Genomic DNA, 14009 nt, shown 5'->3' with positions numbered 1-14009 from the left:
TATTTTTATACTCACCCATATTTAAACATTCAAACTTTCTGGTGACTGTCGGTTGACTCCTCATGAACGTAGGCAGGTGGTCTACAGGTGGTATGATCTGTTTGGCTTGTGCGTGAATAATGTACATACTGCATTCTGCGCTGAGCTCGTAGCATGAGGTTTAATACAATGGGAAGTTTATGCATCATGGAATAAGCTGCTTAAACTGGAAGACATTCTAATTGCTTTTATTTTATTGTAACTGTTTAGGCGTCTGAACAAGAATAAATTGCAAGTTCTTCCAGAGCTGCTTTTTCAGAACACACAGAAGTTAACGAGACTGTAAGTATAATCTGATTTATATTTCTGTTGGATGTTCCTTATTATACAGATTTGTATGTTTGTGTTTTGACTGTGGTGAGATGTTTAATTTTTGTGATATTAGAACTGCTATACAGTAAGGATTCTGATGATGTGTTAGATTTGTGTGTGTGTAGCTGTAATTCAGTAGAGTATAAATATCAGGGAAGAGAAACTGCAAAATTTTTCTGTTCCTCATATATTCACCATGATGACTTCAAGGTGAATTATTTTCAACTCTCTATGTAGAGTTCCAGAAACCATGAAACATGGCAACTTCTTATATCCATTATAGTCTAGATGTCCACAAAGAGAGATGGCATACTCTTATTTAAAGCTAGCATGTTGACATAATGACAATTGTTACAACTTTTTTTTAGTTTTAAAAATTATCTTTTTAACTAAGTCAAGGCATTGCCAGGCAGATCGGCGAAGTTATGTCTGCTGCCTCATCAGTCAGGAAAGTGAGGAAATATGTAGAGGTGAAGACTTTTTAACCTTCTTGAAATAGAAGAACTATGTTAAAAGTTGTTTAGAAGGCATCAAGACCAGTTTGAACAGCACGAGAAGATTAACATGAGCTCAGCGTTGTTGGTTTTGATAGGGGGAGGGAGAGAGTGGTGTTAGCATCATGGCGGGATGATTTATAAAATATATTTTTTTTTAAAAAGAATAGAAATTAAATGAGGAAGCAGATGCCTGCACAGTTACTATTAAGAAAAGAGTAATTTGCCTTTTTAAAGGAGTAGTCAAAAGCTGTTTGAAATCGCTTTCCAGATCCTGCCAAAGTCAAACTCATGTTCCAATCTGTCTTTTTGAAGGATGTGCTATATGGTAAAACACGTTTTTCTAATGCATGAGTTTATATATGAAAGACCAGTTAGTAAGATTTATGATTTGGCTAGTGAAATTGTGAAGTTACTACAGGATTGTTTTGAAGGTGCTACATCTATGTGGGGTTTTTATAATTGCTTTAATACCTCTGTGCAACCAGAGAAAACATTTAGGCAGTGCAGTAAACTTTTTCTTCCTGTGAAAACATGGAACACATGGTGATGGTGAAGATGAATTTTGGAATCAGCTGGTTATTTAAAAAAATAGGTTCTTTGTTGATGTTTTAAAAGCAGATTAACAGTGTTGTGCAGCAAGTGATACTGATACAGTTTTGGAGAATTGCTGTGATGAAGTTTGCTGTTGCCCAAACTTGCTTGTGAAAAAACTGTCCGAGTGAGTGAATGGCATTGTTCTGGAGATGAAAAATATAAATAATTACATACTATAGCTGTCTTTTAATCTCAAAATCTGCTTGAAAAATCTTTGAACTTGTTTTTGCAAGCTTTGTTGCAGCTTTTGAATGCATTAGAAAATATTTTTCTAATGCATTTTCTAGGACTGAGTGACTTGGTTATATTTCATGATGTTCTTTGCATGTTTTTGAAATTCTGTGTCTTAAACTCCTCTTGAGTATAAAGCATGAACTGGTACTTACTTGGGAGGATACCATTATCTGGTCTCTAAAAGATGCCACTTGTATTTATTTCGGAAGAAGAGTTGCTTCATGTATGTTGGTTGTCTAAGGAAACGGTGATGCTTCCAAGATAAAACTTTGTTTTATAGAGATTACATGTATCCACTAATAGAAATTCCGGTTTAACCTGTTGAAACTTCCTCTGAGTGGCCATTTGTACATGGCTATCATTAGACCGAAAGGAACTTTCTGGTGTTTTGTGGTTTCGAGGGAAGGTAGTGTGTTCTGATAACTTGTGTGCATCTGTTGAGGAACCTTGCGTGAAGAAACTGAGTGAAGGGTAGTTGAGGCTTTTCAATTCCAGAGTGTGTGTTTTTCAGTAATCATGATACATTATAGCCCTTAACAGCAAGGGTAATAATTTTGATTTTAGAATATAGGGATTGTAATAAAATGACATACAATAGAATGATGAATATGAATGCTGTATTCTGTAATGCCTCCCAAAGGATGCTGTCAAAACATTTGTCTTGATTCACTGACATTCCTTCAAAGTCTTGCTTACTGTTTAATAGTGCTTTAGATAGATCACTGTAGCACTGTTTGTCAGTAGAAACCTCCTTTTTCTTTTGAAGATATGAGTGTTATATAAATATAGTGTTATAAGTAAATAAATCTTGGCTAAGTGAACTGTATCCAAATGCAGTCTGGTTGGTATGTTTTTAGTGATGGGATAAGAGAGAAAAATTTGCCACCTACTAGAAATTGTAGAAATACACATACGCACACTCATATACATACACTTTGAGGAAAAATAAAAATACGTGTCTGAGGTTACTTTCTATTTTTTTTTGTGTTAGTCTTGGTCCTACTGCTAGTAGATTTCAGAGTTGTTCTTCCTCACTTCTGGTATGACTCGTCTTAAATCCAGCAGTGCCAGTCTGCTTTGTTCTCAACTGCCTTTCTGCGTAAAACACTTGAACGAAGAGGCACGGGGCTTGCATTCCTCTCCTGCAGCTGCTCTGACGTAGCCTCTCAAGAAGAAAGCATAGCTGAGGAAGTGATGAGAGGGAATCAGAGAAGTGAAGCAAAAATTGATAAGAGGGACTGATACATGGGTGATGTAGTTTCTGTAGAATTTACAATGAGCGAATGAAAACGAACATTCAAAAGTGTAGAAAGCACTGATCTTAATTTTTGTTTTCCATAGTTCAGGTATATTATTGCTGCCACCGTATTTTCAGACTGTTGACTCTGGGCTACTATGCTTTGGGTCAACTCTTTTATTATTTTTTAATAGTAACAATCCTGATAAACTAGAAAGTCCAAAAGTGAGTATTTTAATTGTTAGACTTGCTACAGCTCAAAAGATGCAAAATATTGAGAACTAAATATTGCTATGTAGTATACCCAAAATGGAAAATATGATTTTATTTATTGAAAACAAGCTCATAGTCTTGTCCACATAGCAAATACAGATGAAATCAGCAGTGATTCTTACAACTGCTCTCTTTAGCAGGCGTGCAGTGAGCTGTAACAGCCTGTTGTTGTGTTTTTTTTAAATATAAAAACACAAAGGTAACATTTAAGTCAGATAACTTGACAATAGTGAGACAGTTGGGCATGTTTATTAACATTAATAGAATGTGATGGAGAAGTAGTGACTGACCTGCTTAAACATGCAGGAATTTTGCGGGCGGGAGGGTTTCAGGGCAGACCTGTTAATGTTTCAGGAATAGTTAAAGGGTGCAAAACCAATGTGAAGACTTTTCTCTGTGTTCTGGCAGCTGGGCTGAAATCTGCCTGTCAGTTTAAGGAGGAATAAACTTTTTTATGAAGTTCAGTATCAGCAGAGTCTCTTCAGTTGTGTTTCTGCTGGAAAATAAAACGTAGAACTTTAAGCTTTCCTGTCAATGATGCGCTTGAAATGTTAGAGAGCAAAGCTGTTGGGCAATGGTGGGTTCTTCTCTTGTTGCGTATGCGTGCTGTGTGCACAGCCTGGGACAGCTGTGCTCTTCTCCCTGATGGTTTCCTTGTTTGCCACCATAGCATACATGTGTCAGGGCACTGTGCATTTTCAGTGAAATGCAGTCTTTCTAATAACTAATAAAGTTTAATCTAGAATGCTTCTTGGATTATAACTACTTCCTCAGTCTGTCAGTTAGCTCCAGGTGTGTTTTTCTCTAACCTTCTCTCAAAATGCCAAACTCCAGGATATTCTTGCATCTTTTACAGTGCTGCTTAGGCTTCGTTGACACATCTGGTTGATATTAGAAGTGGGAATATATATAGGGGAATAAACCTTAGATGGAATGTGAAACGTCCCACGAAATGAGTTTCTCATAAGGTTTTGAGCCTTTTCTTCTAGAAAGAGTTACTTTGAGAGTCATGGATTTTGTTTGCTTTAGTTTAGGTAAGAGTTTGAAGCTTAAGATGGATAGTGAATGAACCCTAGATTGGATTCTCTAGTGGAAATGTTTGCCATTGCTCAGTTGCTTGATTTCCTGGGTTTTAAAGCTTCTTATATGTTTTATCTGGGATAAATAATGAAATATCTAATCATTCAAACTGCAGGTGCTTTTAATGAGAAAACTGAATCAAGGAAAAGACACTTTTAATAAATCAAGAAATGGAAACAGGAAAGATATTTTTTGCATATTTTCAGGTATTATTTATTAATATGTAGCCATATAGAAAAAAGTAATATTAATCTTAAGTGCACACAAAACATGTAATTTTACAGCTCTAAAAATAGGGTTTGATCCCAAGATAATAATTTTCTAATATCCAAAACAACTTGTGAAATTTATTGGCAATGTTTGTAAATGTAGCTTTGTGCGTGCTGGAATCATGAATTTCCTGCATGTGCACAGCTGGTATATAAAATGATGGCAGTGTATCTGCTTTTCGCTGAAGGCCAGGTATGCTAGTGGGCTATGAGATATTTAAATGTCTTTCAAAACAAAATAAAAGGGAGAACCACCCCCACATGTAAGAAAGTATGTTTCATTTTTGTAACTTCTATACCTAAAGCCAACCGCTCAGTAGTCAAGGTAAAGTTCCTTAGTGTGGATGAAAAAAACCTCTTAAAAGTGCTCTAAGCTCAAGTCTTGCAGTGAAGATAAATACCTTCACCGAATTTATAGCTTTGGAAAATTTGTGGGGTCGATTCACATTTAATGGACTCTTAGTTGGCACTTGACCCCAAAAAAGTCTATGGAAACTTAAAGATACTGAAATCTGATACCAAAAGAGTCAAATTAGTGGGAGTGTTCATTAGGCTCTGAAATTAATTATTACACTTTTTAGGATAGTATCAAAATCTAGATTTCAGACTAAAGCTGAACATTGTAGTGTGAGAGCAAATCCGTGGGATCCTGAACTCTGAAACAAAACTGATTCATGGCTGTGCAAGCGTAACACCTTTTAAATCTCAAGATGGTTAAACTTTGTAGTTATGAGTGTCCCAATGTTTTATCAACAGAATGGAGATATTGTAGACAAATTTATTGATATAATAAAATGGGACAGCCTCTTAGCGTCAAGAATAGCCATTGTATAACGTGTCGCTGCTTGTTAACATGGTGTTAGTGTTTGCAGCACAGTGAGATTTGTCAATAAAGCTGGATTAGCGAGACTGCTTCATTTCTACTGTAGTGGAATATTTTGGAAGGTGATTATGACAGATGGGTAGAAATGGCAGGTAAGCACTTGTAACATACAATAAAAGATCCATGAGTAGCCTTAAAAAGGGGCAATATTCCATTCAAACAGAATCACTAAATGGTTGAGGTTGGAAGGCATCTCTGCAAGTTGTCCAACCAAGCCCCTACTCAAGCAGGGTCATCTAGAGCAGGCTAGTGCTGATGTCCTCATGGCTTTTGAGTATCTTCAGGAATGGTGGTTCCACAGTCTCCCTGGGCAACTTGTGCTGGTGATCAGTCACCCTCACAGCAAAAAAGTATTTTGTTATGTTCAGGCAGAAACAGGAAACTATTTTGTTTCATACATGTACAGTATGTCATGCTAAATAACTCGTGTAGTGAAGCAAACTGAATTTTAGGCAGACACACACGTTTTGCAGTAAATAAGTTATGAACAAAGCTCAGATGCTTTTATTTCATTTCTTGTGGCCATGCAACTTCAGTTATGAAAAAAGTAAGATTTTTGTAAGTCTTAGAGTTTCCTGTTGATGGGTGTATCTCTTAATTGTAAAGTAATGTTTCCCAGGGAGCTGTTGGTGACTATCAGTAATTATGTTTTGCTTTAAAAAGTGCTACTCAAATGTTAATTAGGTAATACTTAACTGAAACAAATTGGAAAGGGAAACGTATCGCTTCAGTATTCAAAGACAGAATAAGGAAACAGCATCAAATGGGGAAAAGGGGCTACTTAGCTAACTGCTAAAATGATACAGGGAATCTTGTGCTCAACCTGCGATGCATCGTGCTGTTCCTTTAGGTTAATGGTTGTCAGAAATTATCTGGCATCTGTCTCCATGTAGAATTGCTGCTTTTGGAAGGATGGAAGAAGATAATATGTGGAACTTTAACTTGCATTGATCACTGTCATTTGTAATGAAATTTAAATTGTGGTTTATTGGATTATATTTAATTTACTTTTAAAATGTTTTCTTCCTGAAATAAGAAAAATACGTACCTCTCATTTTAAAAATAATTTAATTAAAACACTGATATGAATCTCATCTGCTTTTTATAACCATGGCTATGCATTGTATTAGACCATCAAAGTTTTCTAGTTTTGTATGCAATAAATGCACATTGATGGCTAATAAGGTATGTATATCACTGTAAAACAGTCAAATAAGTAAATATGAGTATGATACCTGGAGGAGCAGCAGTAAAAATGGAATATCTGTTTGACCTTTGTTGGTTTTTTAAAGATAGATTAGAAACAAGAAAGTGCATGCATGCAAATATGCACAAAACATACTAAATATTTCTGAAGACTTCTCAGGCAAAGTTTTATTGGTTTTGCTGGCTTTAATACATTCATTAGTAAATATTCTTCTCAAGCTAGGTGTTAAAACCACAGTAAAACTGCCTGGAAATAATGGTTTATCCTGTAATTCATATGCTGTGAAGATGCTGGTGAGAAATCGGTATTATTGTGTGGATATGCGTTCTTAAAAGCAATTTTAATGATAGTTTTTGTTGTAATAAATTTATGTAGTCTGTTTGTTAATCATATTGGCTTTTAGTTTTATTTTATCGCATTGCTATTTGGCATCTCTTTTCTTGATTTGTCCCCTTCCTTATGACTTCAGTGTTTGTGCAGTGTGTATATACGATTTTGTGTAAGTAGTGTCATTAGGTAATTCCTAGTAGGAGTAGCTGGAACTATTTAGTTCCTGTTTTACTTAGGAAGCTGACCTTGTTAAACCTAAATATGAAGGTGTATTTAATTCCTAGATTCACTGTGCCATACTGTGTCATTCTATTGCACACAGTGCCTGCAGTCAGACGTTGGCCTGGCTAAGTCAGTGTCCCCTGGACAAGTGTAGTGTGTATTAGATTTTACTAATGTCTACTGTACTTCGAGTGCTTTTATAGCGAAGATGTTTATTGTAGCTGGGAGGTTGTTTCACATGTGTAGGATTTGTCAAGAAATTGCTGCTGAAAGCCTTACTAGAGCTGTCACTTGTAAACCCTCCTTTCCAGCCTGATCCTTAGCAAGCTCCAAGTATCAAATCATGACTCCTGATCAAATTCAGCCTTTTATCTCGTGGATGTCATCAGAAGCTGTGTTGGGAAAAGCAACCAGTTCATAAATTTTCATAGTGTCCTCTTTATTTTTGTGTTTGTTCTCTTTCTAAAACGAAAGATCTTGCAGCTTGCTGACTTAGAGCTCCATTGTCATTTCATGTTAAAGCAGGATCCTGACAATTCAATTGTTACACGAGTTTGAGTTATGGTGTTGCCATGACAAAATAGCATGGGCTGTGACTGTGTGTTTTTGTGGTTTTATCCGCATCCAATAATTGTAGCTTTACTGTGTATAGATCACAGCAGGTCTCTCTAGAAGACAGTAAATAATTACAGTAAGTGTTTGCTGGTCTCTAGGGTGCACTTCTGGCTTGAGAAAGATGTGCATTAGGGCAGAGGCTTGTGCTGCAGATAGCTGGATGACATTTACACCATTTATCAAGCTCGAGTCATTTTATATCTTCTTTTTCGCTCTGATTGTAAAGAATGTATGTAGCAATTTTTTTCAAATGTGAATAAACCAGTTATGTGGAGAGTCTAAGGATTTTTTCCAGTCTAAATTAGTGCAAAAGAAGAATTTTAAAAAATATGAATAAGAGATTTTTTGATTATTGTGAGAGTTGAAAACAGACGTCAAAAATCCAGAAGGCTCCCTCCTCAATGCCACGTTTTCCCCTGTGTAAAATTGGTTATTTAAAATTATACTGTGCAGATGTCTTGTTTCCCCTCTTAGTGGAAATAGGCGTGATTGGAGAAGAAAGGGCACTTTTTGCTAAAATTACATCTGGGTTTTAGTGGAGCCTTTCTTCTAAGGCAATGTCTGTTGCCAGCTTGTGTGATCAGGTCATCTTATTACCAAGCTATTTGAGGTAGTTTGTGGCAAAGCGCTGTACGTTTCCAGAAGAAATGCCACATGTGCAGATTAAGCATAAGTCTGCTTTGCGAACACGTTGGTTTACTCTATTAGCTGAGTAACTATTGCCTTTGATTTTCACTATTTTTTCCTATGTTGTTAGAAAGGCGACTTGCTCTTTTGGTTGGTGTTCAGTCCAAGAAATTGGGAGGCTCCCAATTTGTGAGATGGATTTGCCACTAAGTTATTTGGTTGGTGTCAGTTTTCCTGAAAGTAGGAGTTTTTTAAGCACTCTCAAACATATTCCAGTTTCAAATCACATATCTGGGAGATAACGCACTAAAAACGATTATGCTGTTATTGCTGGCTCAACGCAGTCTTAAACTGGGTGATGCTTATTTGTTTTACTGACACCAATAGTAGCCTTGTAAGCTTACCAAGTGCAGTCCAGGATTTTACATCAGCAGGGCTGTTGAAAATAGTTTCTGATGCTTCTTAAAATTCTTCTTATTCTTAACATCAAAAAAGAAATATAGATAAAATTCAGTATGTACTCTCTTTATCCAATTAGGCATTAATTACCATCAGAGTTTGTTCTTTTCTCTGCAACAAGATCTTTAGGAACATCCTGGAGATGTTTGGCAAAATTAGGCTTTCCTGAATTTCCACAGATTATTTTGCTGCTTTATGTGAGTTGCAGCAAAGACAGCTCAATCTGGACTCCATGGTTAGTCATCACCTTTGCTAGCTGGAGCCCTGGTTTCCGAGGGTGGCCATGTATGCTCTGCCAATTCTGAAACGCATCCTTTTTAAAAGGCTTGGACTTCTGAGTTTAGAGTGACAGGTTAAACCTGGGGGGGAAACACTGTGACTCAGCTTCTTGTGATGATGGCTTTCACGTGACGAAGAGCTATTACAGAGTTCTCAAAATACAGTAATTGTGGGTGGGCATTATTGGTTTACCATTTTATTACATTAGTCTTCAGAACTTCAGTCTTTTGCTTCTGTTGACACCAGCAGAAGTGCTGTAGCTCCCTACAGAGTTGTGTTCTGGTTCCCTGTGCCTTGATTTGTGGTGAGGCTGGGGAGGAGTTGGTGCTGGTGGCCTCTGCAGACTTGCTATGTCTGTTGAAGTCGTGGGCTGCTTTTGTTAAACTGGACAGCGGATTCAATAGCTGTGTAGATTGCAAATCAGAGAATAGTTCGGTTACACTGGCAAGTATGTTGTTACTCTAGGTATTCCGACCTGATGGTTTGTAGACAGTTTCTTTTCCGGATGCTCTGTTAGTCTGGCTGTGCGTGCTCCAAGGTCATCAGTTGGACTTACTGCATTTGCTCTGTTAACACGGCTTTTTGGCCTTGCTGCTAGAGCTAGTCTGCACATGTCAGCACGTCACGCTGTGCTTGCACATAATTTATTGCTGTATGGATATTACTTTTCATGTTTAAATCTTCCTTTTAATTGGTTAATTCATATGTGAGTATTTTTTGTGCTTTCCCCATGGACGGTATGTTGAAAGGAGCTGGAAAGCGCTTTGCCGAATGCTCAGTTTAGTAAATGGTCCAGAATGCTGGAGTCCAGGCCCTGGTTAGAATGGGCAGTGGCAAACTCACTTGTAAATGTTCATTACTGCAACTAGGAGAAAATGCACAATAAGTAGAACCTTCTTTTTTGGTGAACAGGAGATTAGAATAAGAGTGTTTGGTGTTATTTACACATTCAGTGTATGAGTGTTTAGTAGAAGTAGGGGACATGATCATTGTTCTAGAGGGACTAACGAGGGTTAAATTATAAGGACTGCGCATGAAGTCTTGATTTTGATCAGCAACTTCAAAAACAAAAGGCCGTTTCCCATCACCAGTTTTTTGGCGTCTAGCTCTGCTCTTTGCTGTTTCACAGCAACAGAACTCAGCTTTACTGCGGAGATTTATTGTGTATTCAGAGCACCCTGTGAGTTAAGATTATTGTGGGTAAAATGATGCAAGACCAAACACGGCCTTGTTTTAATTCTCATTTGTTTTTTTTCTTGAAATCTGTTATGTGTACAATGGGAAGCTTAAGTTAGGCTTTCTGGAACTTTTCAATATGTTTCACAGGGGTAATAGGGCATGGTTAAAATATTTCAGACACTTAAAGGTCACCAAAATGAATACTGCTATTACTTGTAAATGCAGTATGGTTACTTTTGAAATACGTTCATAAACGATCCGGGATTTCATTATGATTCAAATCTCCTTCAGCTGAGAAAAGCAATGGGATTGTAGCCTGAGGCATATGTGTGCCTGTCAAAAGGGTCAACGTGGAGCTGAACCAGGAGGTACTTGTGCTAGAGCCTGATGCAGTTTTGTGTCCTGAGTGCAAACTACATTGTAAAACTTAGAGTAGAAACTATTTATGAAACAAAATTAAAACAAGTCATGCAGGTCATAAAATGTTATGGTGCTACAAGAATAGGTTGGCAAGGGTGGCTTGTTATCATCTTGCTCTTATGACTAAGAGTAGGATGTCATACAAGGTGTGCCTCTGAGCCGCTTGTATTTCTTAACTCAGTGTAACATACTGAAAGCAAAGGCTTATAACACCTTGTATTACAAAAAAGTCCATGAGCTGATTTTGAATGTTTCCCTTGCATAATGCTTTGGAACTTAGTGAGACTATTCGAATATATGGTAATCGCCACTATTGAAATTGGAGATCGTCTACAAAGAAAATGCAAACACTACTGGGAAAATTGACCAAAGCAAAGTACCTGTCTTTTGCTTTGCTCTGTTAAACTCCCTGATGGGCTGTTACTAGAGACACATCTATGAAAGATTTTCTTCAGGAGACAGCTGACGTGGATGTACTTCGTTCTTATTGATATATGAAGGGATGCGAAGTTTAATGTTTTCAGTGGTTTACATGCAAGATACAATGCCAATGCTTAATGAACTGTGGGGGGGGGGGAAAATGTTGAAAAATACGACATTCAATATGGAACCAAATATTATGCTTATACAGTTAGTTTCTTTTGTTGAAAGAATAATCTTGTATCTTACCACACTATGATGTCACTAGAACTCCCTATTGCATTAGTTCTGATAAAGATCACTGGGTCAGTCCTGCCTCAACGTCTTTTCTGTGCCACTGGAAGCAACAAAGGTTGCTGAATGCATTAGAACGTTATCAGTCTCCAAGCCCTAAACTGATTTTTCTACGACTAGTGTATGCACCTAGTAACTGTATCTTGGAAAGTATTAAAATGAAAGGTTTGCTTTTTTCTTCAGTCACGGTACTCATATCATCCCTTCCTAATTTTTCGTAATAATTGCTCGATTAATTCCGTACCTTACCTTAATGGTCAACAGAGCTGATGGAATATTGTGCTAAGTTTTTGTTAGCACTTTAGTTTTTCCTCCAGAAGTGGCAGCTGTTCTATTGTTTGATCTTGGTGTTACTTGACCTGGGTACTTGTTGGTTGGTGTGAGGTACTTCACTTAAACAACTTCCTTTCCTCTTCTCTAGAGGCCTCGTGTTTCATCTGCTGTATTAAGTACTGATACGACTGCCAGTGACTGCACTCGAAGTGCCAGTCCCAGGGTTTTGCGTTGCTGTAAGATTGGCTCAATAAAACGTGTAAATTCAGCAATGTCATTTTACTGGGTTTATTGAGAGGTTGTAGTGGCACATTAATGCTTGAGCAAGAGTGTTGCCCCAGAAGAAAATACTATCCAGTGAATCTCCATTGTTCTTTTTCGGTATTATTTATTTGACTGTGAAATGCACGTGTGTGGTACAGTGTTTCCATTTCTACCAGTCCTTTCTATAATGAGAACAGAGTTGAACTAATATTGCTCAGGTAGACTGTTTAGTTTTGACTTTCTAGGCAACATTTGTCAAGTATTTTGATAAAGTGTAATTTATATGCATCAGTAATTACATCCTCCAGAGGGACCATAGCAATAATGGTATTTTTTTCCTGACACGACAGGAAACAAATTTCATATAAGCCTGGGGAATGCAACATACCACTTGCCCCAATTGGTGGTGAACTTCAAAAGAAAATAATGTTTCTTTTTATTGACCTCAGGTTTTTCACTATTTTGTCTTCAGAACTGCTATTTCAATTGCTTGAAGGGAATTATTTCTCTTCACTGCTTGTTACTCTATTTCCCAAATGGCATTGCTAGTTTTAAAAATGAGGACCACCTCACTCTTGCAGCTGTGGCTTATTCCAGCTCTCATTTAATGAGGTAAACTGATTTCATTATGGTGGAATAAGTGCATGAACAAAGAAGCAATCACTAGATTGGCCTGAGGATAGCAGTGGCTTATAACGGGCCTCATGTCTGACATCAAACTTCGCAAAACTAGGAGCTAGATTATTTTGAACTTTGTAGTTAAAGTTTGTAATTGTCTGTGTAAATAAGTACAATTTTATGGAAAGTGTAAATGATATACCTTTAAAAGTTGAGACTTATTTGTTACTAGTCTGTTTTTTTTATACCTTTTAATTTACTTTGTAGAGTCCTTTCTTCCAAAATAATGAAATGAAAAGGGGAAAAGGGTTTCTCTCTTCCTTTAAGGCACATTGAGCATACCAAGGTGTGTGGAAAAGTGGGGATTTATGATTCTAGCATGACTGTGTACTCTTGTACGCAAAAAAGTTCTGTTAGTAGAGAGTTTCTGTAGCAATTTTTTTGGTGTGTGTTCACCAGTGTTTGAATGTCAGTTTGGAAGGAAGAATGCCAAAGCAAGCTGTTCTTTACACTTTCAGCATGACATCTCCCTTAAGTAAGGTGACCGGAAAGGATAAAACTGGGGGGAAGCAATTTTTATCTATGAAAATTCCAAATATTCATACTGATAACAAGCTCTTTCAGTTAGCAGTGTGTGTTCAAATGCTTAGAGGAGTGTTAGAGATGCTTGAGGTATTGGTGTCTACACTGGAAACTTCTGAGTTGAATAGCCAGTGACAATACTTCTGTTTAACTTTGAACTGCACTTTTGGAACTGTGCAACACTTGGATACTTGACTGATTTTTTTTTTTTTTTTTGAGTAGCTTTCCATGGAACCAAACTGGTTTAATCTGTACAAGTTACGGGGATTAGCTGTAGAAATGGAGGTAGTGGCTTGTCTTGAATCAGCAGTCACTGAGTTGTTTAGGTTTTTCCCCCCATTAATTAATGTCCCCATAATTAATTATGCTTAATTTTTAAGGATTTCATATTTATTAAGTTGTCAAGTTCATTTTTTTCCTTCTGTTATAAAAAGAGATTTTCTGTTTTTCTTGCTGTCATTTGAGAAAGAATGAAGCATATTAACCTCATCTAACTTTCAAGCTGGCCATACTTTGAGTGGGAAGTTGAACCATACAACCTCCAGAGGTCCCTTACAACATGAAATATTCTGTGGTTATATTATGGGAAATATTATCTGTGTAATATTATTTACAATATTTAATGATACTGTTTGGAAGTTTTTTAGCTGGTTCAAGGTTTGGCACTTAGTGTGCATGGGATACTAGATTGTGGGGATTTTTCTTTTTTATTTTTTTCTCCTTCTATTCCAAAATAAAGATTGAATGTAGTAGACAGGATTTTTGTGGGTACTGTAAGACACTGTGTCTACGAGGTGCAATA

The 14009-nt window shown here is 37.0% G+C and overlaps 1 protein-coding gene across 1 annotated transcript in view; it reads left to right on the top strand.

Annotated features, from left to right (window-relative positions):
• Positions 1 to 14009, top strand: part of SLIT3 (slit guidance ligand 3) — a 526008-nt gene that overhangs the window by 55966 nt on the left and 456033 nt on the right. The window contains exon 4 of the mRNA XM_086621882.1: positions 250 to 321. Coding sequence (XP_086478008.1) covers positions 250 to 321 — 72 coding nt within the window. The remainder of the gene's footprint in view (positions 1 to 249; positions 322 to 14009) is intronic.

The sequence above is a fragment of the Tauraco erythrolophus genome, chromosome 16 (genome assembly GCF_009769465.1).
Source record: "Tauraco erythrolophus isolate bTauEry1 chromosome 16, bTauEry1.pri, whole genome shotgun sequence".
Lineage (NCBI taxonomy): Eukaryota > Metazoa > Chordata > Aves > Musophagiformes > Musophagidae > Tauraco > Tauraco erythrolophus.
This window is presented reverse-complemented; position numbering and strand designations above follow the sequence as displayed.